Source organism: Excalfactoria chinensis, chromosome 6 (assembly GCF_039878825.1).
Source record: "Excalfactoria chinensis isolate bCotChi1 chromosome 6, bCotChi1.hap2, whole genome shotgun sequence".
Classification (NCBI taxonomy): Eukaryota; Metazoa; Chordata; class Aves; order Galliformes; family Phasianidae; genus Excalfactoria; species Excalfactoria chinensis.
In genome coordinates, this window is record NC_092830.1 from 15,189,536 (window position 1) to 15,209,837 (window position 20,302).

General features: G+C 55.0%; 2 protein-coding genes across 4 annotated transcripts; one reads left to right on the forward strand and one right to left on the reverse strand.

Moving 5' to 3' along the window:
- Positions 1-1,568: 1,568 nt before the first annotated feature.
- Positions 1,569-2,857, forward strand: DDIT4 (DNA damage inducible transcript 4). The gene is made up of 2 exons (XM_072340288.1): positions 1,569-1,702; positions 1,824-2,857. Exons 1-2 carry the CDS (start codon positions 1,606-1,608, stop codon positions 2,303-2,305), a joined length of 579 nt encoding a protein of 192 aa, XP_072196389.1. The 5' UTR covers positions 1,569-1,605; the 3' UTR covers positions 2,306-2,857.
- Positions 2,858-5,022: 2,165 nt separating this feature from the next.
- Positions 5,023-20,239, reverse strand: DNAJB12 (DnaJ heat shock protein family (Hsp40) member B12). Of its 3 annotated transcripts, none has more exons than XM_072340932.1 (9): positions 20,048-20,239; positions 19,092-19,260; positions 17,580-17,725; positions 13,431-13,616; positions 12,126-12,205; positions 11,276-11,385; positions 8,740-8,912; positions 8,047-8,192; positions 5,023-6,788 (listed from the first exon to the last, which is right to left on the reverse strand). In XM_072340932.1, exons 1-8 carry the CDS (start codon positions 20,178-20,180, stop codon positions 8,071-8,073), a joined length of 1,119 nt encoding a protein of 372 aa, XP_072197033.1. In that variant the 5' UTR covers positions 20,181-20,239; the 3' UTR covers positions 5,023-6,788; positions 8,047-8,070. The 3 variants fall into 3 exon arrangements, with proteins under 3 accessions (XP_072197033.1, XP_072197032.1, XP_072197031.1); XM_072340931.1 differs by having other exon boundaries at positions 5,028-6,788; positions 8,041-8,192; XM_072340930.1 differs by having other exon boundaries at positions 5,028-8,192.
- Between the last annotated feature and the right edge of the window lie 63 nt (positions 20,240-20,302).

A 20,302-nucleotide genomic window follows, 5' to 3' on the forward strand; every position in this document is an offset into this window, starting at 1 on the left:
GCGCCCCATTTCCTCTTCGGGCATCCGCGGGGCGATCGAAGCCCGCACGTTCAGCCTCACGCCCACAGCTGGGGGTCTCGGCGGCCCCCGTGGGCATCGCCGAGCGGCTCCGCAACGATCGGGAGGCTCGGCCGCAGCCGGGAGCGGAGGGGGGAGGGAAAGACGGGGCTGCGAGCTGAACTTGAGGCGGGGAAAGGAAAAAAAAGCCCGAACAAAGAGCCCCGTTCAGGCCGCTCGCTGGTTTTCCTGTGGGTGCCGGCGGCAGAACGCCATGTACCGGCGCGGCCCCGGCCCTTCAGCGCCGAGCCAAGGCACGCGCCGGGCCCAAACCCCAAACACGGATGCGGGGCTGCCAGGCACGGGGCGCGGGCAACACACACACACACACACACACACACACACGCACACACATACACACACACACACACACACACACACACACACACACACACCGGGCGCGTCCCGGCCGGCCCCGGGCAGCAACGCCTCGCCCGGCGGCATTGCGGCATTGCGGCGTGGGGGTCGAGGATGCGCCCCGCTCCCCGCTGCCGCGTTTCATCTCCTCGCCCCCAAGCGGACTCCCGGTTCTCGCGGCCCCCTGTCTGCGCCAGCAGCGTACGTGGGAATAACGCACGTAGAGCGGCTGCTGGGGGCGAGCAGAGGGCTGCCGCAGCTGCCACGTCCCCCGGGGGCAGCCCCGTGCGGGGCACAGACGTGACCCCCGTGCGCGCCGCGGACGTGCTCCAAGGCACTCGGCGGGACCCCGCGCTGCGCCTCCCCGGCACCGGCCCCTCGAAAGAGGCAAAGCGGCGCGATCCAACCGGGCTGAGCTGCGGAGGGAGGGGGGGAGGGGGGCAGGTGGGGGCGTCCCGAGGGCGCAGCCGGGAACAGCCTGTCCAGAAAGTCGGAGCACAAACACCCCCCGCCCCTTGGCCGGCTCCCCGCGCGCTGCTCGCGGCCCGGCCCGCAGGGAGGGGAGCGCGGCCATCAGCCACGGGCCGAAGCGCCTTTGCTGTCTGTGCGCGAAACCTCGTCGGGGGGCTCTGCGGTCACACCGGGGCCTGTTCCGCCGGGGGAACAAACGCGTCTGCGTTCGGCACAGCGCTGGGGGCCGCGTTTCAATCCGAGCTTATTTGAGCACGTTGCGGCCCCGCTGCTCCCGTCCCTTTATCTCTCTGCCCGCCTGCCGCTCCCGCTCCATAGCAGCAGCCCAGCAGCCCCTCTCTGCTCCCCGCCTGTTCTGAGCCTCGCAGCTGGGCAGCGCTTGCACGGGCGCCCCGAGAGCAGCTCGGTCTGAACGCAGCCCCGGTACCGTCCCGGCACGAACACGCGCGTTCAGCGGGCGCTACGCAGCGCAGCCCACGGCCCCGCGGGGGCACCGAACCGAGCCGAGCCGAACCGAGCCGAACCGAGCGGCGGGGGGGGGAAAGGGGGCGTGCCCGCCCGCTGTCACCGGGCAGGAGAGACGCCGCGGACGTGCCCCGCGCTGCCATTGGCTGGCGCCACGAGGAGGGGGCGTGGCGGTTCGCGCCGATTCTATATAAAGGGACGGTCCTGCGGGTGGCGGGTCAGAGCGAGAGCGCGGCGGGGCGCGGGGTCGGCGTGATGCCCGGGCTGTGGGAGCGGCTGGCGGGCGGAGAGCGGGGCAGCCTGGAGAGCTCCGACTGCGAGTCGTTGGGCAGCGCCTCCGGCTCGGAGGGAGGTGAGCGGGGGACGGAGAGCTGCGGGAAGGGGGAGGATGGCCGCGGGGTGGGGGGGCCGGGCGTTACGCGGAGGGGAAACGGCACCCCGAGCCGCCGCGCTGAGCCGTCTTCTTCCCGCAGAGCCCGAGCAGATCTCCCTGCCGGACCTGGAGCTGCTGCACGACCCCGAGGACGAGCTGCTGAGCGCCCGGCTGCTGGAGCTGGTGCAGGCCGCGCTGGGCAGCGCCCCGCTGGGCTCCCGCCGCCGCTCGCGTCTCCTGATGCCGGCCCAGCTCGCCGCCCAGCTGCGGAGCGAGCTGCTGCGCCTGGCCTGCAGCGAGCCCTGCGGGCTGCGGGGAGCCCTCCTCGACCTCTGCGTGGAGCACGGCAAGGCCTGCCACGACGTGGGGCGCATCGCCGCCGACCCCGCCGTGGTGCCCACCTTCCAGCTGACCCTGGTGCTGCGGCTGGACTCCCGCCTCTGGCCCAAGATCCAGGGGCTCCTCGCCTCGGCGCCGGCGCTCAGCCCGGCCTTCGGCCAGTCCATGAAGCTCAGCACGGGCTTCAGGGTGATGAAGAAGAAGCTGTACAGCTCGGAGCAGCTGCTGGTCGAGGAGTGCTGACGGGACGGTGCCGCCGGTCTGCAAAGCGAAGCGGCCCGCGGTGCCCGCTGCAGCGGGGAGACCCGGGGTGTCGGCGTGGCCCTGCCGGCAGCCCCTGCGCTCCGTGCGCCCGTCAGGAGGGTGGTGGCCGTGCCCCTGCGCTGGGCAGCGGGGCTGCTGCGGGGCGGGCGGCCTCCTGCTGATCCATTCTTGTTTTTGTAACGATGATTGTAATCAATGGGCTTTCTGGGGGAGGGAGCGTGTGTGTGAGTGTGTTTGTGGGAGTGAGCGAGGCTGAGCTGAGCCCGCATCACAAGAAACCCCACTGCTGACATCTGGCAGCTGCATCCTGGGTCCCGGTGTGGCAGCGGGGATCCAAAATGGTGTGTGTCTTTGTCACGGGGAGAAGCCCGGTGTGTGAGTGGCACGGGGATGGAGGGCGGGACCCCTCCTCGTTACAGCCCGTGTGCTTCATTGATTACAGTTACACTCATACACTTGATGTTCAAGTGCAAGACTTCCTATGCAATTGTGTCGTTTTTTTTACTTTTCTAATAAAACCTGACTCGTTGATGCCTGGCTCTGTCTGTCCGTGCTGTGGGCTTTGGGATGATGCAAGCAGCTCCTGGATGGGCAGCGATCACCCTAGTGCCCCACATCCTGTGGGGGCCGTGGGATAGTGGGAGGGGGTGGGAATTGCAGCACACCTCAGTGTGGGGCACGGGGCTGTGACTCAGGCAGGGCTGACTCAGCCCCTGAGCCACCCAGGTGCACCACAGCCATGGGGAAGCGTCCCGGCTTTGGGTGAGCAGCAGGAGAGTCTGGTATTGGGGGGGGGGGGGGGGAGACACTGTGTGTCGACTCACCCAGGCAGTGCCCTCTTCCACACGTGCTCCGGAGCCTGCTTTGCATCCACACCAACGAGTGCAATTACAGCAGCCTGCAATTAGCAGTTAGAGCAGCTCAGAAAAAAGGCTTTCACTAAAGTGTAATTAAGGCAGGCACGCCGGGTCAGGCGTGAGGTGTGGAGGATAAAACCAGGCTGCAGAAAAAATAATCCAGCCAACTTGTTTCTATTAGAATGCAAGTTTGTTCTGGCTCAGGTTTCTGCCCTGTGTTTCTTTTTACTTCAGATACTGAGTGATGAAAAAACACACCCAGAAAAGTTACTTCTGACAAAGCCAGCCCTCAGCAGAGCACTGGGGGGTCGCACTGCACACACCTTGTTGCAGCTGTGCATCCTATTCCTCACGTGTCCTGTCCCTAATGTGCTGAGGATCAGGACATTTCCCCAGGGCTGATGCTGTGGATCATCCCCCACCCCACACACAGGGCATCTCTGTTTCGGGGCCTGGCCAAGAGCCATCCCTGTATGCAGCCCAGTGTCAGCACTGGTCACAGAACCAGAGAACTGGAGCACAGCGCTGTGGTGAAGCCATGGTGAGCTGCACAGCTGGTGGCACCCGTGTCACAGGGCAGGAAAGGCACGTTGCCCCGGGCAGCAGCACTGAGTGCCGTCGTGCTGACAGCAGCCATACCCTCATCCCAGCAGCTTTAAATGCATCATGTCTCACAGCTATATTTATATACACATTTCATGAAGCCTTATAGGCATGCGGGGGGAATGCTGCCCACCGTGCCCCGCTGCGGCCCCAGCTTCCCCCTGACCTCACAAGGGACTTGGTGTCACTTTCTAAAGCTGTAATCACAATCGAGGGCTTTGCAGAGACCCCCCAGAAAAAACCTGCAAACAACAGTGAAACAGAACCCCTCTGCACCAGGTCCCCGCATCACACAGATGCCCTGCGGCAGCCTCAGACACCCAGCTCAAATCCAGCCTCGGGAGCAGCTCCTATTTATAGTGAGCTGCCCTTTCTGTGACAGAACCCAGGCTGGATGCACATCAAGGTCCCCAGGGGGCAACACGAGGCTTCTGGCAGCTCCCAGAAGGTGCCAGAATCCTTCCTTTAGCCTCCCCACGCGGATACGGGCTGCTCAGCGCCCCTGGGGACACCCAGCGCTGCGATACCTGGGGCTCTCCCTGCTGCACCGCTCCGGGGCATCATTTCATGGACATCTGAAACAGGCAGCAGAGCAATTGAGAGAAATTATTTTTAGGGCGAAGGAACCGCTGGGTGGGGAAGGAGCTCATGGGCAGCCCCAGCTGCTCACACCAATAAAGCAAATCAAAGAGACCCCACTCCTAGGGAGCTCTGTCTGTCTGGGTTGCTGTAGGACCAGGTGCACCAGGGCAGACCCCATCTGAGCCCAAACTGGGAGCTCCCAGCAGCTGGCAGCCACCTCTGGTTTACAGCAGGTCGGGAGTGAGACTGCACATTGGGATATGAAGTTATTATTTTAATTGGTCACGCGAAATCGGCTTTTAGCAATCTATTAGCAGCCATTAGCAATAATCCCATCTTAAATAGCACCAGTTTGTTCCTCCAGGTGGACCCGGGGCGCTGCTGGGATGGCTTTTCCCACGTGCCCCAGGGCAAGGCTTGGGAGCAGAGCTGCACCTCGCCTTTGCTTTCTCCGAGACCTTGGGAGCTCGAAAGCCCTCACTCCCCCTGCAGGAGCGCAGAGGTAGAGAGCAATGGTGGGAGGAGAATAAAGCGCACCCCCCCAAAACCAGCTCAAACTCGGACCGAGGGAAAGGAGCAGCTAGAAATGCAGCGCTGGGGTGAAAACTGCTGCCATTTCACACCAGGACCTGCACAACACCACCGCAGCTGAAGCCTTTCACGTTACAAACGTTTATTTATAGATGTACAATTTCATCATTAATTCTAAATCAAGAAATACGGCTCCTGTGAATACCCGTTGGGCTCTATGCTGTCTGGCTCCTATTATCCGTGGGGAACTACTTGAGAAATCACGAGGCTCAGGCAGGCAGGCCCTGGGCAAGGAATGCTGTGCTGGGAGATGGTCAGCACCTCTTGCAAACGCCATCTCTCTCCACAGCCGACAGCTCCCACCACAGGGACCTCCGCTGCCAACTGCCCTGTACCACTACTAAGCTATTCCCACGTCACACTCCACCAAATTCCTTCTGAAGATGGAGATATCATTAAAAAATAATAATCGTCTCTTAAAATCAAGTCCAAGCCATGGTAGCTGCGGGATATAAGGCTTACAGTTAACAGGAGGGCTGATATTTTGCAAAATAAATAACTGGCCCAAGACAGAGCACGTGGATCTCCAACACCAAAGACCTCAGCCCGCGTTGCTGCTCACTCCCATTCCAGCCCAGCCACCCTGCACCACCCACCCGAGCAACCCCCAGCTGCCGGGGCAGCTCTCACAGGGAACGGGGCAGCTCTCACAGGGAACGCCTTCAGGACAAATGAACTGCAGGGTACAAAGAAAGATCCAGTTTGTCCCAGTGACACAACTCCGCTCATTTCACTTTTACCTCTCACACTCGCGCGGTGGGAACGGCAGCCTGGAGCTGCTCTAAGCCGGGCCCTGCCTGGCCGAGCAGGTGAGCCCCGGCACGCAGCTCTCGCAGCAATGGGGTCTGAGGAGCTCAGCAGCCGCTGATCTCAGCCCGCAGAGCTTCTTTCAACAGAAGCGATGCAACGCTCCGTTCCCTACCAGCTGCCCTAAGGCCACGGCTGTGCCACAGAACGGAGCGCTGCTGGGTGAGGAATCCCAAGTGCAGGACTGACAAATTCCCCAAGGGATGCGGCTGGCAAACAGCCCTGCTCACTGAACCAGCGCCGCACAATGACTACGAGGCCGAAAAAAGAAAAGGGAAAAAAAAGTTACGACTAAAGCAAGAACTGATGAGCAAAAAGCATCCAGGACGATCCTTTCCTCTGGCCAACGCGTGGCTCCAGCACTCGGTTGACCCGCGGTTGCTTTTACCAACGTTGCAAAACCAAATTGCAAATCTGGGCAGTTTCATTAATGGTTTTTTTCCCCCGTGGATTCGGAAATGCTTCTCCGGCAGGCAGACATCGAGCTCCCCGGCCACGGGTTGCTGCTGTCCTCAGGAAAGCGAAGCGCAACCACCGCCACGTGACTGCTGCCTCGTGCCACACACCCAGCGCAGCCCTTCTGCTGCTCCGTTCACCAAACCGGGCGCAAAGCAAAATAATTTAATCATCCAACCCCTGCATAGTTTAAAAGTACAACGTATATACAGCTATAAATTAATTCTAAATAGATTATATTTTCTCTTTTTTTCTTCTCTTTAAAAGTTTTCCTTATCACCCAATTGTCCGATTTCTCTCTCCAGCGCAGCCCATGAGGGTCTCCTTTCGCCAACCAGGCCGTCACACGGCGGTGCTGCTGGAAGGGAATGAGGACGATGGCCTCTAGTCCTGTCCTAACTGCCACCTGGGACGTCCACCGGCGAAGACGGGCAGAGAGAAGAAAGAGGGCGGTTGTGCGTTGCTAATCTCAATTCCATTTTAATATAAGGGTTCATTCTTTAAATATAAAGTCTGTCACCTCGGCTCAGTGCACTTCACCAAAAGTCTTCAGGCATGTCAAGGGTCTGGGAACGAGAGCGGTAACGGTGTCAGTCCCTGGCACAGTGCCCCTCTGTGGCCCACCCGTCCCTGCACCGCAGCAGGCTGCTCCTCCTGCCCTGCCCTGCCACCCACATGGCTGCTCTGCTCCGGCACCGTGGGCACGCAGACACTGCCTCTCTCCTGGTTTTTAGCACCAGCCTGCCCTGACATGAGAGGCGCAAGGGAAAACAAGAGTGGGTGTACCAAGAAAACCAGAGCCAGAGTACACCAGGAAAGGCCAAGCACAACCCTGAAGATTTGCTTTAAGATGTGCTCCATTAGCCAAGGAAAATAAAGCAAAAGTCCACTGCTGAACCTCCTTACTGGTGTTAGGAACTCCAACAGCCAGGTGTCCAGCATCAAGCCACAGTGGTGTCCCTGCAACTAAAACTCGGTGCAAACTTCACCTTCCACTTATTTCCTACAGAAATCCAACTTTCAAGAAATGATGCGTTTAGACAAGGCCTGTATGGGCCTCCAGCTCAGAGAATTAAGCAGAAAAAGGACTCCAAACTCTGTGCCAAAGCTTTCATTATTTTTTATCAGCTCTCCCATGACCCAGCACATCCGCTTTCCTCTGCGCTGTGTGGGCTCCCTGGACTCCAGCTCTCCCACCCACTGCTCTCCGGGCTCCCACTCCACTGCTTTTACTTTGTTTTCCAGTTCAACACACTGAGCTGCTCCTAGCCCCTGCTGTAAGCTCTGACCCTTTGCTCTCTTCTCCTGAAGCGTCACGGCAAGGCAAGAGGTAGGCAAGGAACATCTGCTTTCTAACAGTCACCACAGTGCCAGGGGATAACGGCTTTTTCAATAAAACAGGCAGGAAAGCAAGAAAAAGGGTTCTTTAAAACGTGGGGGCAGGCAGCCACGGCTGGTCAAGGCTTAGCAAGATAAGGAATAAAACTTCCAACCAGCCGAGGTGCACGTGGCACTGCATTGAAGGCGCGGTTGGCAAGAGCTCAGCCGGGCTGCCAGCACGCCTGGGGCTTTTGCTTTGTTCCTAGAGAACCAATACCAGCAACGCGAGCTTGGAGTGAGCTGGGGGTGCTGACATGCAAGCTAAACAAAATCAATTTCCCAATTAAGGAGTGTAGGCTTGACAGAGGGGGGCTGCCTCCCCCCATTAACATTTGAGCATCTGGAAGAGACGCGTGAAGACTTGTGCCTCAGAGATTTAAGTGTTAAAAGCACTAGTGTGCCGTGCTCTGCTGCCACAGGAAGCGCCACAGCTCGTACTTAGACCTCTGCTGAGCGGGCCGACAGCGACTATCCATGCAGAGAGGCTTGTACATCTGACAGTCTGCTACAGCTGGGGGTGCCCATCTTCTGTGCTCGCTGGTACAGCTCCGTGTCTCCAAAGTAGCGTGCCCGGTACAGCAAGCCTTCCTCTGCAAAGGGAAAAGCACAGCGTTACAGACCCAGGGTGGAAGGAGACCCGTCCTACCAGGCACAGGGGAGGGGATGCAGAGGCTCAGAGCTCAGTCCATCAGTTCTGCTTGCCACGCTGTGGGACAGCAGACAGCACGGGCAGCAGGCTCACAGATATGCCTGTTGTCGGGGAGCTGGGTGGACACACCAGCAATATTCATGAGGAATTTGGTCCTTCCTTGGACAACTGGGATACATAGGGAGCTTGCAGGGGCTTTCTGGCAAGGTGGCCACAGCCCTCCCCTCCACTGCACAGCAGATATCCTACTGACAGCAGCAGGGGAGCCTCTGGGGCACAGCTCTCGCCTGACCAGTTCTGTGGCGACATTAAAAACCAAACCAAGCCAAAACAGACATGAAGTCATAGGCAGAAAAAACAAACAAACAGGAAATGTGCCTACGCAGTGATAAAATACAGCTTAAGCACAGCTCAGTCACCAAAGTCTTTTCCAAAGCAGAGCTCGTGCAGTGAACAAACCCTTCTGCTCCTGACCCCACACTACTCACTCTGCTGCTTCTCTTTCCAGCAGTTGTTTCGAAGGTTTGCAATGTAGTCGTCCTCCACACTCCTTTCCACATTTTTCAAGTTCGTGCCTGTGTATTCTTCTGCAAAGTTCTCAGAAACGTAGTAGATAACTTTTAAGTGCTCTGTCACCCTCCTGTGTACGTGACCCACAGACCTAGGTCAGGGAGAAAAGTCACAGTGGCGTGGGACACTTCAAGCGCACAGCCAGCACCCCCTAATTCCTTACCACACATGTGCCGTGAGGGACAGTGGCCCCCTGCACCCACGGCCCTGGGGAGGAGAAGCACCGCTGGTGGAAATGAAACATCAGCACAGGGAGGGACAGCCTGGCGGGCCTCTAGCTAGGTGGGCACAGCTCTGAACACAGACAGAACACTTCAGGTGGATTGCCCAAGGACTAAACCCATTTAAAATAAAGCGTTCATTAGGATTTTCGGCGCTAATTAAATCTCTGCAGCTTCCTTGCTGCTTTTGGCAGTGAGCCCCAGGGGCACTGCACAGGCTGGGGGCTGACGTGGGCAGAGCAGGGCGCAGTGCCTATCACAGTGCTCCCGCAGCCCCCTCTCGCCCCCCACGCCCCCGCTCTCCTCAGAAGAGAGCTGCTGACCCTGAGTGTTGGCTTCCTCTAGAACATCACATGCTGCTGCGAGAACAAAATTAGCTCCGCTCTGCACTCGAGCCTGCAGCAATCAGTACCTTCTAGAAGGAAATCCCTCTTTGCCCTACCCCCTGGATTTGCATTTCAGACAAAGCAACGTTCTTATTTTTCCCCAGCGCTCCAGCAAACCTGGAGATACTCACTGGGGCGTGTGTGCAAGCTGCAACACAGGGCCTGTGCCCAAACACTGCATCCATCGGGAACAGCTCCATCTGGAGACATGCCCAAAGTTTCCCTTAATAAATACCAGCTGCTGCTGCACTAAAAGCGAGCTTGATTCTTAAGGCAGGTATAAACATTAACCCATCCGGCTCACCCTTCAGCCTGTTATCAGGGCTTGCAGGAGTGATTCAAGCACTCCTGCACATTTCATCAGCATCCAGCATTCCAGGACCAACGGTGGGAAACCCCAGGGACTAAACAAGACCAGAAACTCTCTTGCTGTTTTTTGAGGCATGGGCAGCGCTTGCTGGCAGAGCAGCAGTTCAGCTCACCGCTTTATCTGTCAACAAGCGGCACTAAAACCTTCCCGTACCACGAAAGCGCCTCATCTCAGACTGGCTGGGTTGGGGGCGGCAAGCTGCAGCTTGGTGCCCAGCAGTATCTGCACCGGGCAGCAAAACACGGCTGGACAGCCAGAGCAAGAGCACAGCACCACCTGCCGGCACAGCAGCCGCCTGCACTCAGCACCTCTCAATGCCTCGCTCAGGCTGGAATGATGACAGCTCTAGTACAGTGAGGCTGGGGGACGATGCTCCTCTCTGACCGCTGACAAAGCTGGAAGCAAATCCCCATCCTCTTCAAAGCTGCCCTCTGCTGAATGCCTCCTGGCTCCACACACTGCCTCTTCACTCGTATAAACCAAACAGAAACAACGCACACGCACTTTGCTTTGTAGTGAAGGACAGAAATCACACCTCAGCACTCTCAGAATTACCCTCACTCCTGCCTTGTTCAAAAACACTCCATCTTTTGGTTCTAAGCACTAATGCCACGGCCTTTACCTTGCACTCCAAGCTAAGGTGGTTTTTGTAGCATTTAACACCACCACCCATAAGAAACGCCATCGCTGATGCTACACAGGACTCAGGGGCTGCCACCTCCACCTGCCTTTAATGTACAAGCAGGGAGCCACCACTGAAAACACACAAAGCCTCTATCAGGAATGATGCAAGCAGCCAGAAATCGTCATGACTTTTCACTCCTGACTGGCACTACTGAGTGACCAAGAATAGAAACTTGTTTGTCAGCACAATTCGCTGACCAGGGCATTTCCACAGAAAGAACCAGCGCCGCTTCTGCCCAGTAAATGTCTGGTCACAGCAATCTCACAGCAAGATGAAAGTTCAGAACCAGGGGATTTCTCCACAAGTGTCTTTCCTTCTACAGGAATGTCTCTTATCCCTTCCCCTTTTCCTGTGCTGCTCTGCACCACATACAAACCCAGCCAAGGCTGTCATGATGAATAGATATGACTTTCATTTTTCACACCTCCATTTAACTCTACATCCCATTTCACTCCGCACCATGGGATCTCTGTGTCTGAACCACCCTGCTGGGCTACAGCTCCTCAAACTCATTTATTCTGTTCCTTTCTAACCCAGTCACAGGCTGCAGAAGCTCCCTGGCCAAGCATATCCCTGGCATAACCCTGCACCTTCCATCTCCAGACCCGCTTGACAACAGGGAGCCTTCCCCAGCACATTTGACAGCGGGGAGCAAGAGCAACGGTGGGAAGCAATAAAGCCAAAAACTGGCAGGGAAAACAGAGCGCCTGGTTCCCTACCCACTGTGCCACCCAGCCCCCCCAGAACCCACCCGACCCCACATGAATAGGTTTCAGAGTACGGGGTACTAACGGCCTCTGGCTCAGGCTGTAGGGTGGGCTGGAGACCATCATCTGGCTGAGAGCAGACACCACAATCAGGATGAGGATAGGCATCAGCTGGACAAACAGCCCAAGGCCGCCCTGAGGGAAGAGAAACGCAGGATGGAGCGCTGTCCTATACCTTCACACAAAGACCATGCAGCTAAGCCCTCCCTCCCAATCCTAGAACAACCTCATTCCCCTGCCCTTTTGGGCCAGTGAGACTCCCCAAGAGAAGCAGGGGGAGAGCCCAGCAGCCCAGACACTACTATTAGTTATCAAGAGAGTAAGGTTATATAAATCCTGCAATCTCATTTCATTTGTTGAGAGGCCTCAGAGCACTGGAGATAGATCCTGTGGCAGAAAAATCCAAATAGCTCATGCCATCATTTTTTTTTCCTTTGGTTAATTAAGCACCGCAGATCAGAAACACCCCATCCTGTACACTGAATTAAAAGGGAGAATGAGTATGCATTGGGAGGAGCTGTGTGTACCCACATAATCTGAAAGCCAGATTTGTCTTGAAAGTAGGGAATTAAACATGAAAGGAAATGCTTATTCTCTCTCAAAAACCAGTACGACCTTATTTCAAGGTGGCACTGTTTCAAGACATAGCCATGATCTCCCTGCTGGAAGACAGCTGTGAAAGCCCTATGAGAACAACTACCCATAAATGAAGCAGCACAAATTCTGCAGGCAGCGCACTTCCCACAGCTCCAGCTTGCTGCACAGGGAGGAGAACACAGGCAGCTTCATGCAACCTTCACACCAGCTAGCTTGGCAACGTGTGCATTGCAAAAAGCACTCCAACCCTCAGCCCTCTGCCTGCTCTCGTCACTTACATCACCCTGGTGTTCTCGTCTGTCCTGCCTCTGATGATAGGTGTATCGCATCCTGCCGTTGCTGTACACGTGAACATTACCTACAAGCAGAAGAGAACTGTCAGAGCTGGTGCAGGCCTGCTGGGAATGAGCCACAAGAGGTGACCACGCTCCATGTCAGCCTCATAAGAAAAAACAGACTGTGTGATGAGACAAAGCAGCAAATCCAGGAACTTTAACTTTGAACACTGCTGGAATGGGCCTGATTTGTTCCTTTGCTTCAGACCACACTCAGCAAAGATGCAAGAAGAGACGTTTTAAAGGAATCCATGCTGTGCTCGCACTTGGATCTGCTCTGCTGCCACCACCACTCCCAGCTCAGCCTGTCACACAGCCAGCAGCACGCCAGCTGGTTCAGGGACAGCACATCTGCTGTCAAATGAACAGAAATCATTCTTGGTTTTCCCACCTTAAAAACCAGCTTTTCCACATCTTGTCTTAAATGTCGAAACTGCAGCTGAAAAGGGAAAGCAGCTGCAAAACCAGTCCTGAATTCTCCTGGGGCAGCGGGGAGAGGAAAAAAGACTGAGCTAAAATAGCAGCTCTCTGTTTTTACTGGAGTCGCTTTACCTTTGTGACAGGCAGAACACGAATACTGCAGGTCTCCAGATGCCTCAGCGAGTGCCTGGCACCACTGTGTTAGTTCTGACACAGCAGATAGCTACCAGAGTAAACCTCAAGTACAACACAGATTTGTTCCCCAAGACGGTTCACAGAGGCCAAGTAACGGCTGCCTCCACACTGGAAGCACAAGGTAGTCTCCTACAGTATCCCAGTGGATACACATGCAAAAGAAACCACTCCAGCTGCATGGCAGAGCAGCTACAGACTGAAGCCTAGAAGCTACCACAGTTTGTTCTGCTGAGAAGATTTAACTCCTAAAGCCACCAGGCAGAAAAGCCTTCTTCAGGACAGGACTGTTTTCATGCCTTGCATTAAAGCATGGCATTTTTGTTCATGATTTTTGTTCTAACATTCAATCCAACCTAAAAAGAGTTAACACTGCAAGCATGCAGACACCTCAAGTCAGAAGGAAGCCCAGCCCTGAGGGTATTACCTGCTGGATCCCAAGTTCCCTGAGTACCTATCTGATCACTTTAGAAACTCAGTGTGTTTGGGGAATTTCTAAACAAGAACTCTCATCAAATTCAGCTGCAGAAAGGAACACAGTCCTCAAACCAATCCCAGCACTGTCAAATAAATCCCTCTACATTGTGACTGGTAAAAAAGGGTTGGGTTCAAGAGGTTAAGGTTTGATGTGCTTACTTGAGGGAAAACCACCACCAAAGAACATGTTGAAGAGGTCCTCAGGGGAGATGTCTGCCTCAAAGCCACGGTGGAAGTCTGAATGAGCATGTCCATGCCGAGCAGGGTTGAGCTTCTCGTCTCCGAACTGGTCATATTGCTTCCTCTTCTCTGGGTTGCTCAACACCGCATATGCGTTACCAATGGCTGCAACATCGACAATAAGGAAGCAATTAGCTTCTTCCTTCTAGCAACAATACGCTGAGCCCTGCAAAAAGGCAGGACTCGCCTGCCTCAGCCCCCAGATGGGATCCTCAGCAGCTCCCAGCCCTCAGCAGGCTCCTGCAGCACCCGGAATGCTTCTCTGCAAACACAGGCAGAAAAAAACACATGGCAAGAATCAGTGCCTATGGCTTTCATTAACCCAAACGAGAAGCTATGATAGGATTGGTATGAATTCTGTATGTATCCTGAGAGAAACAGGCATGAAGCTATGCATTGCTTGGAAATACTGGTAGCAGAATTGCTACAAGTTTCATTTCATTAAAGCTGTTATTTCTTTGAACAACTAATAGCCAAAACCTTCATCCGTAAGTAAACGTGTAGGAAAGTATGACTTTAGTTGCCACATTTTATTTGAAAGTGGCATTAAGGGCACTGGTATCGCAGCCTACAATCAGAACTGCAAAGAAGGTGAGATCACCAAAAGAGATTTAAAAACCTCCAATAGAAGCCGGTAAGGAGATGTTGGCTAAAAGCTCTATCACTGAGCCATGGATTTCAAAACGTCCAGATACCAAAACTGAGGCGCATAATTACAAGGGCTGTCGAGCACTGCCTGTGTCAGTGGAAATGTACTGGAATGACATCCCCCCCTGGTTTCCCAGCCTCAGCACACGCGAGCCTTCCCACCGCAACAGCCGCCTGCCACCCTCCTCTGTCTAAGCTTCCCTCCCTTGCCATTCCAGCTCACCACTTCCCTCCACACCAGCCTACCCAGGAGCCTCTGTATGTGACCACAGAGAGGATCCTTTCCTCCCATGTCGCAAGTAGGTTAAAAAGTTCGTACTACTGGAGCTGACGGGTGAGTTAAAGGCAGGAGCGGAAGTGATAGGAAACAGAGACATATGCCCTTTTGAGGAGATTCAAATTCATCATTTTCCTGATATTCAGACTGAAGGGTATGGTTTCCTCCTGGACTACAGGTTTGGAGAGCAGAAGATGTAATGTTAATACTTGTTCTAATTCTTGGTTATAATTAGTGCACACAGAGCGAACATTTCTTCAACCAGGAACAGAAGCGAGGCAGCAAGGACTGACTCACTCCAGCACAGGAGCTTGTCCTTTCCAACTGCACAGTTAAGCAATGAACATGGAGCAATTCAGGATTCTGCTCATGCTTAGCCTTCTGCTGACAAAGCCCAAGGACCATCTCATTCCAAGCCAGGATTTCAGCCCCACGTAGCTACGTTCAGCTCTTTTCCTGACGTCAGCCCAAGGCAGCGATGCAAATCTGGTAACATACAGGCTGCAACCAGCTGCAATCCTGGACTGAGACAAGGTCTCTGGACAAGACGTAGCACTTTATCAGCTGTCACTGGGAAGATGAACGACAAGCCTTCAGCTAACACACCAACGCTAGAAAAAAATTAACTAAAACCCTCAGAGCAGGACACATTTTCCCCAGCACCCTCTGGAACCAAACAGCCATCCAGACTTCAGTGAGCGCAGTGAACCAGGAGCCCAGCTTGCAGCTGAAGGACAGGGGAGCCAGGAGACAAAGCTCAGGGGAGAGATAAACCGGCAGCAGATAGCTCTGCAGGGAAAGATAAAGGGCACCTTGCTTAACACACGGCTTCTGGCACGTAACTCTTGTCAAAGCCTTTGGCAAACATCACTATTTAAGATTACAGGTGAAGAAACCTGCCTTTCGCCACTTAGCAAGGTGAAGGACAAACTATTGAGCAGGGGCTTACCACACGTGCAGTGTAGCTACGTGTCTGCAGGTGCTTGCTATTTCATCTGGCCCCTGCACTAAGACAGGCTTTCCCAAGCAGCTGAGGGTCAGCTCCTTATTTGCCAACAGCAAGACACTTACCAGTTATGGATCTAAGTCTTAAAACAGCTGAAACAAATCTTACATGAGACTTTTACTGCTGAATTCCCGTTTACTCCAGTGCTGTGCCAACATGCTGAGTGCAGGCTTGCCTTGCTCCCTGCTCCAATGTCTACTGCCATTTCAGGAGTGAAAAGCACTAATAGACCACAGTATTTAAACGGCTTCACAATGCAAGACCAATGCTGTAAAGCCGTTACAAGAGGTTCTGCGTATAGCTCCTTATCAAACCTCCACAGCCTCTGAAGAAAAAGTGTTTCTTGCCATATGGCACCTCTGCATGCTGCTCCAGCAGTTCTCACCGCATCAATCACCAGAGCTCAAAGCCCCACAGGCAGGATGCCACTGCTATGCTTCCTCCCCATGTAGCACACCGAGGATAGAAGCCTACCCCATGGGTACGCGTGTCCAGCTAACTGCCTGCAGGGCTGTTTTCAGGGATGACAGTCAGAAAAGCCCTCTTTTACTTCTGGAGTGGAGCAATTCCAGAGCCAGCTCAGGGGCACGATCACCAACCTGCTCCTTTATTTTCCTTCCCGTGGTTGAATGAAGTCCCTGTGCAACTCTACAGCATTTATTATGGTGAAGGGGATCCACCTGTCCCACACACACAAATTGAGCATGCACAATCAGAGGGCAAAAGCTCAGCTAAGCGCATCTCCAAGCACCTCCTGCTAAGAATTTGCATGTATAATACAGGAGTGAGACGAAAAATAACGCAAAGGAAAAGGTTCACGGATGTGAGAGAGAATTCAGCCACCACCTTCCCTACAAACTCAGAAACACGGAACAGCTCCCAGCTGGACATATAATGCTTAAGCCTTATTTCATATGTTCCATTTTAGGCAAAACCATTTCTTATGAAAAATGACTCTGGTTTCCAGATGTCTTATTACCCTGCAATCATCCCTGCCAGAGGGACACTGAGGTTATTCTCAACAGAACTGAAGCTACTGGTGACTTCCTTGAGTTCTGCCTGGGCTTGGCTGCGTAGCTGATGCAGTTTCACCCAAGAAGTTTTCACCTAGTGTTGCTATCCTGCAATTCCACCCACAGCCTTTCACAACAGTCCGGTGCTGAGTGCTCATGTGGAAACTGGCAGGATTATGAGCTGCCTGAAATGCTCCATGATTGGAGAAGCCTAAAAGGGCTGCAAACTCAACAACTGCTGTGGGGCTGCACAGCTCGCTGCATCTCTGCTTCAGCTGTCACTGGGCAGGGGTGCACTCCAGCACCTGCCCTGTGCTGGGTGTCTGCAGGACTTGGAGCCTCTCCCTGTAAGCTGGGGGCTCCCAGCCTGTTCAGAGGAGAGCAGAAGCGAGATCTGGAGAGATTTCCCTCCCAGGCCATGTGACAGAAGACCATGTAGTATAAGACAGGAAGTGCTGCTTGGAAACGAGGAAGGCTTTGCCTTGTCCAACCAGCAGAAGTGACGCCTAAACACAGTGACCTATGCTTGATATTTTAAGCTTAGCACGTACTTTGTTCATAACGTTACCATCTCACAAGAGAAACAACTTTACTGACAAGAACTTTGTTGTGCTCTGCCTGGCTTGCAAGGCTGTTTTGAGGAGTTCTTCCTAGCCAAGCTCAGCACCATCACCTGACAGCTGTGGGTAAACTTTCAGTGACAGGCCGACAGAGCTGGGGCTGTGCTGCCTGGAGGAGAGAAGCCTGCGAGGTGACCTGGTAGCGGCCTGTCAGAATCTAAAGGGGAGCTACAGGAAAGAAGGGGACGGCCTCTTTAGCAGGGTCTGTTGCAAAAGAACAAGGGGAAATGGCTTCAAGCTCAAAGAAGGCAGGTTTAGGTTAGATATAAGGAAAAAGTTTTGCAGTGAGGGCAGTGAGGCACTGGCACAGGTTGCCCTGAGATGTGGCAGACACCTCGTCCCTGGAGCCTTTCAAGGTGAGGCTGGATCAGGCCCTGGGCAACCTGATCTAGCTGTGGTGTCCCTGTACGCTGGGACACCAACGGACTAGATGGCCTTTAAAGGTCCCTTCCAACTCTAAACGATTCTATGGCTCTAAATCATCAAGGGGGAAATATACTTTACCTTTGAATGCCTCTGTAGCCCCTGGTGCGTGGTTCTTATCTGGGTGAAACTTCAGCGCGAGTTTCCTGTAAGCCTTTTTCAAGTCCTCATCAGAGGCTTCTCTATTGACTCCCAGAATTTCATAGTAATCCTTGCATTGCTTTACCCTACCAGAAGAGAAATGAGAAAACAAGGGCAGTGAATTCCAGCTACAAAAACTGCTTAGCCATAAACATGTCAACTCTGCAATGTCTCACGTATCGCAGTTTCAATTGATGTTGTTCAGCGAACCCTGGTTTACTCAGTTCTAATTCCTCAGAGGGTGACCTAATTTTTCTTGCACGCTCATCCACGGAACACCTGCATTACGAGCACACAAACACTCCCACAGAACCAGCCAGGCCTGTAAAGGTAGGAGGGCCCCTCCTCAGGCTATGATATCACCCGCAAAAGCATGCGATTCACAAACATGCTTCAGATTTGTCACACTCACGTTTTGGAAGCTGTTCAAAAGGTGTGGGTTTTACAAATGGCAGGCTGGGGGACAGCTGGGATTTCAGCTTGGTTTTAATAACCCCCCTCAGGTCCTGCCGATTCAGACTTAGCAGAAGAAGGAGCAGGAGCTGCTGCCCAGGCCTGTGTGCAGCCCAGTTCCTGCTGCGTACTCCTCACAGCTTCATCACAGTTCCAATTTCTCACATGACTTATACAAGACAGAATAGAGTGAGCTGGCTTTCTGGAGAATCGTGACGTAGTAAGCACACCCGGAAATCAATCAGCCAGAGCAGTTCTTGCACAATCCAGGCCATACCCAAAGGCTTACACAAAGTTTACCAAGTGACTGCGCATACAGTTCAGTCCTTCAACTTCCAGCATTTACAAGTGGTAGAAAGGAACAAAAACCAGCTGAAACAGCATTTGGAAAAGGGGTGACTGCATAAACGTCCCTTGGGACTATCCAGTAAGAGCCTTAGAAGCACCCCATCCAAACAGAGCGAAGTGCCCTGCTGTAGATTTCTACCTTATTGGGCTCTTAAAGGGACACTCACACCCCCTGGCACTTGCTACAGGGCAAGGCTCAGAACACAAGGGCCTCCTGCTGCAAGCTGTGAGCCATGGCTTCCCCCGACACATCTCAGCACCAAATGGGGTTTTGCACACAACCACTGAACAGCACCTAGAGGAAACATTCGCATGAAGTCCATGGAATGAATGTACTTAAAATGCCCCTCACACCTCCTCAGGAAAATGCCTGCCTGCCTGCCTACAGCTCTAGCCTTTGTATGTGCCTTGAGGGGAAAGTCTCACAGGGTCACCTAGATCCCCTTTAACACCTCACTGAAAAATGACCACGCAGTTCAAAGCTGATCAAATTTCTCACATAGCACAGAGTATGAACAGCCGTCCAACTCCAACCTATTCTATGTACCCTCCCCCTTAACGCTCCATCCCCACATCTTAAAAGCATAGTGAGAAACAGACAGGTATCACGTAATAAACACCATGTGTAACCCTGGGGAGCAGCACACGCACCTCTTCACGGCATCCACCTGGTCCTGCGTGTAGCCCTTGGGAGCCTCCCCACCGGCCTCCCCATTGGCTGATGGAAAGTCCCCACCTGCCTTCCTGAACTTTGGGGACTCCCTGGCCTGGGACTGCCCGTTGGACGATGGCTCACTCTTGTTGAGCGACTCGAGGAGAGCTGAAAGTAGAAAAGGGGGAAGTAAAACAAGGTCAGAGACCACAGAGCTCAGTCTGTCCTTCGCTTTCTCCCTGGAGCCATCCCTCTTGAACATGGCTCTCAGCCCTCCCCAGAATACTGCAGGTCTGGGCACACAGGGATCCCTGCAGCATCGTACCCGTACCCTTTCATTTTCTCCCATCGTCTCACAGAGCGCCCCAGGTCAGCAGGGACCCACAAGGATCACGGAGCGCAGCACCCAGCCGCTCAGAGGAGCACCCAGCACACAGACCGAGCACGTCGTCCAGCTGCTCCTTGTGCTCCAGCAGCTCCGTGCAGCGCCCGCCGCCCTCTGGCGGAGCAGCTGTTCCCGGTACGAGGCCGAGCTCCGCGCTAACAGCAGCTCGCTTTCAGGCTCGCTCTCCTTTCCCGAGCCGCGTTTAGACAGGCGGGATTTCGGCCTGTCCCAGCAAGGCCCGGAGGCGGCTCTGGGCAGCGAGCGGGCCTCTTCACGACCCTCGCAGCGCACGCCTCCCTGACAGGCGGCCATCTCGGCCCTCCCACTGCATCCCATCTCTCGGCCGCTGTTCTCTCGGCCCCCATTCCCGTACTTCCCGCCCCCCCGTACCGCACTGCTCCCGCAGCCCGCCGCTCCCTCCCGGAGGACTCTCCGTCCCATCGTGCTCCGCGCGCCTCCCGTCAGGGCGCAGGCGCGGCCCCCGGAGCTGCGGTGGCAGCGCTCAGGCCGCGCCGCCCGCCCCGGCACCCCCCCCCCCCCTCGCCCCGCCCCGCGCCCGCCGCCGCTCACCGCGGACCCGCGGAGACGGGTAGAGGCGCTGCGCCTTCTCCAGGAAGCGGCGGGCCCGCTCGGGCTGGTTGGCCTTGACGGCGGCCAGCGCGATGCCGATGCACCGCTCCGCCTCGTCCCTGTTCGACTCCATGGCGGCGGCGGCGGCCGGCCGAGGCGGGGGCGGTGCTGCGCGCGGACTGATGACGTCACGAACCCGTCCCCCCCTCCGCCCCGCCCCCCGCCGTATTGCCGCGAGTTTGGGCGCGTGCCGCC